At 45.7% G+C, this 2,869-nt stretch overlaps 1 protein-coding gene across 1 annotated transcript; it reads right to left on the bottom strand.

Moving 5' to 3' along the window:
* Positions 1 to 302: 302 nt before the first annotated feature.
* Pou3f4 (POU class 3 homeobox 4) lies at positions 303 to 1,445 on the bottom strand. Its single transcript, XM_010612858.2, has one exon. The coding sequence runs from the start codon at positions 1,424 to 1,426 to the stop codon at positions 341 to 343; it is 1,086 nt and encodes a 361-aa protein (XP_010611160.1). The 5' UTR covers positions 1,427 to 1,445; the 3' UTR covers positions 303 to 340.
* Positions 1,446 to 2,869: the final 1,424 nt, after the last annotated feature.

Below are 2,869 nucleotides of genomic sequence, written 5' to 3'. Positions count from 1 at the left end.
TATGATTAATCAGTTTAGTGGGTGTGGTGGTACTGGCTACAATCCCAGCTACTCTAGAGGCTGAGGCAGGGACTGTGAGTTTGAGGCTAGCCTGGTCAGCTTCATTAAGAACTTGTCTCAAAAAAGAAAAAATACTGAGGATATATTTTAGTCATAGAGCAGTTGTCTAGTAAGAGCAAGGGTCTGGGTTTGATCTCCAGCACTTCAAACAATAGTAATAATAATAATATAATAATAATAATAATAATAATAATAATAAAGAATGTTATAACGAGAGGAAGAGAGTGAGGAGAGAAATCTGCTCTGCTCCCAGTGAAACCGGTCTGCTGGTTTCCTCCAGTCAGAGATCGTGGCAAGACGTGTCTGTTTTCACCGTTTGCGAATAAATCTCATGCGGCTGTTGGTCCCCTGGTGGAGTCATTCTTTTCTCTTTTTGTCTTCTATTACAGAACCAGACACGCACCACTTCTTTCTCCAACTGGAGGCTGTCTGCCAGCGAGGAAATCTCCTGTGCTGCAGGCTTGGGACACTTAAGGAAATGCGTCTCCAGAACGCCCTTGACACTCACCTCGATGGAGGTTCGCTTCTTGCGCTTGCGGCCCTGTGCAGCAATCTTATCAATACTTGTTGGGCTCCCTGTGGACGAATCTGCCTCCTCCAGCCACTTGTTCAGCAGGGGCTTCAGCTTGCACATGTTCTTGAAGCTCAATTGTAAGGCCTCGAACCTGCAGATGGTGGTTTGCGAGAACACGTTGCCATACAGTGTGCCCAGCGCCAGCCCCACGTCAGCCTGCGTAAAACCCAATTTGATTCTTCTTTGTTTGAATTGTTTGGCGAACTGTTCCAATTCGTCAGAGGTTGGCGTCTCCTCATCGGAGTGGTCCTGGCAGTGGTGAGAACTCAGTTCGCTGTGCTCCTGGGGTTCCCGGAGGACGGGGTGAAGGCTTTGTGTGGAGGCAGCGGTTGGCGGTGGGGTGAGTCCACCGTGCTCTAGCATGCCGCTCACCGTGAAGCCTGGCTGCGAGTACACGTTGAGGGGTTGGCCGCTTGAGGTGATGGACGGGTTTGGAGCTGGGTTTGCCCCCCAGGCGTTCGGGTGGTTAGAGTGCGGTGAGTGGTGTGCTACATGTGGCGATCGGTGATGAATGATCGCACCGAGTTGCAGGTCTTCGCGCCCGGGCTTCACGTCTTGCTGGTCCAGAGGGCTGGTGGCAAGTGTGGAAGACCAGGGGCCCCCGTCGCTCAGACTGGTCACCCAGTGATGCCCCAGGGGATGCCCATTGCCTGGAACTCCTTGCAAGTAATCACTTTGCAGAAGTTTCTGAGGATTGCGGAAAGGACTCCCCTGCTGCATACCCGCGGAGTCCGCATGGACCAGGGAACTGGAACTGAGAATGCTGTAGGGATTCGAGGCAGCTGTGGCCATGGTCTATGAGGATCCCCTACTAGTAATAATGTGGCAAAGGGAGCAGCTTCAGCCTTTGACATCTACGGTGCGGGGGAGCCAAAGCCGCTAGCACGGGTTACTGGCACCCACCTTGGCCAATTGCAGGGCGGCTCGGCCTGGCCAGGCGTGAGCACAACCAATGGTCTCACGGTAGGCCGAGCTTGCTTTCCAAATTAGGCTGGCGAAGCTCACGAGTTTCTGTGAGACCCAAGCAGGAAGTGAATCACTCTTTAGGCTCTATTGGCTGCCTAGCACACAGTGGTGGTAGCTCTTTTGGTTAACCCTTTCTCTGATCTCCCTCCCAAGCGGGTGTTTGTGGTGGAAGGGCAAGGATGAGAGGGATATATTTGGAGAGAGAGGGGAGTAAAGTGGCAAACTGGCATTAAAAAATACCTCCGGTTTATTTAGATGAATATAAAAAGAAAAAAAGATAAAACAAGTGTAGATATCCTTTTGATTTTAGTTTATATTTTTCCAACTCAGTTTTCTGCGTTAGTGTGTGTAAGGAACTTCAAAGCAAACAGCCATTACAAACTTTGAGCAAAGGATCATATTTTAGAAGAACCTAAATCAGTGAATTCATTATTCCAATGTGAACTATTTCAGTATATTTTAGTTCATTTTATCATTGATAGTAAACTGGACCCTAAGACCTGAAAGAATCTAAGGAAGAGATGCCCTGTGTCTTCTGGAAAAGAAAAAGAAAAACAAAACAAAACAAAAAAAGGAGATTCAGGTATGAAGAACTGAATCTCAGAAATTAAAGTAAAATATGATAATGTTAAAAATTCAGTTATTTTGAAGTTTGCTTCTCAATTCAGTTTGTCACTTGAAAGCTTTGCTTTATTATTGCTACATATAAGCTCCGATGAGAGGTTCACAACTTTGGTGAAAGGCACTGCTTGCTGAAGACAGCATTCCTCACTCACACTTAATCCACTCCCAAAAGCTGTGCAGAAAACATTTGGGACTCCTTGCTTGATGCAGTCCCTTTGGAAAATTCTTTAAAATATTCACTCACCTCACACCTGCCAAAATGAAGTAAATGTGAATAATTTACTATACCCAAGAAATTCAGAAAGAGACCCCAGGCTATTTTGCATCAAGTAACTTACCCCTTCCTGCATATGAAGCTTTAAAAAACAGGACTACATTTACACTTTAGTTAGAAGAAAAGTGAGGGAAGACTTGTTAGAGAAAGACAAGTCCCTGTACTCTAAAGCCCCATACAAAGATTTCCCTCAGAAGCAGAGTTTGGAGAATTGGAAAGATTTTAAATTTTTTCTATCAACAGAAATGTAGCACCCTGACACCAAACAGAAAATCTGAAGTTTAAAACAAATGATTTTTCATTATATAATTTGGAGGTAATGTTGCTGCATAATTATATCTGCTCCTATAGAAGATGGCATCAGAGATCCC

Source organism: Fukomys damarensis, unplaced genomic scaffold (genome assembly GCF_012274545.1).
Source record: "Fukomys damarensis isolate Sample0158 unplaced genomic scaffold, DMR_v1.0_HiC HiC_scaffold_39, whole genome shotgun sequence".
Classification (NCBI taxonomy): Eukaryota; Metazoa; Chordata; class Mammalia; order Rodentia; family Bathyergidae; genus Fukomys; species Fukomys damarensis.
The sequence above is the reverse complement of the archived record's forward strand: the minus strand, read 5'-3'. Positions and strand labels throughout refer to the sequence as shown.

Bases quoted from the DNA above. Each gene is read 5' to 3' on its own strand.
- Pou3f4 (XM_010612858.2), bottom strand. From the start codon at position 1,426: ATGGCCACAGCTGCCTCGAATCCCTACAGCATTCTCAGTTCCAGTTCC.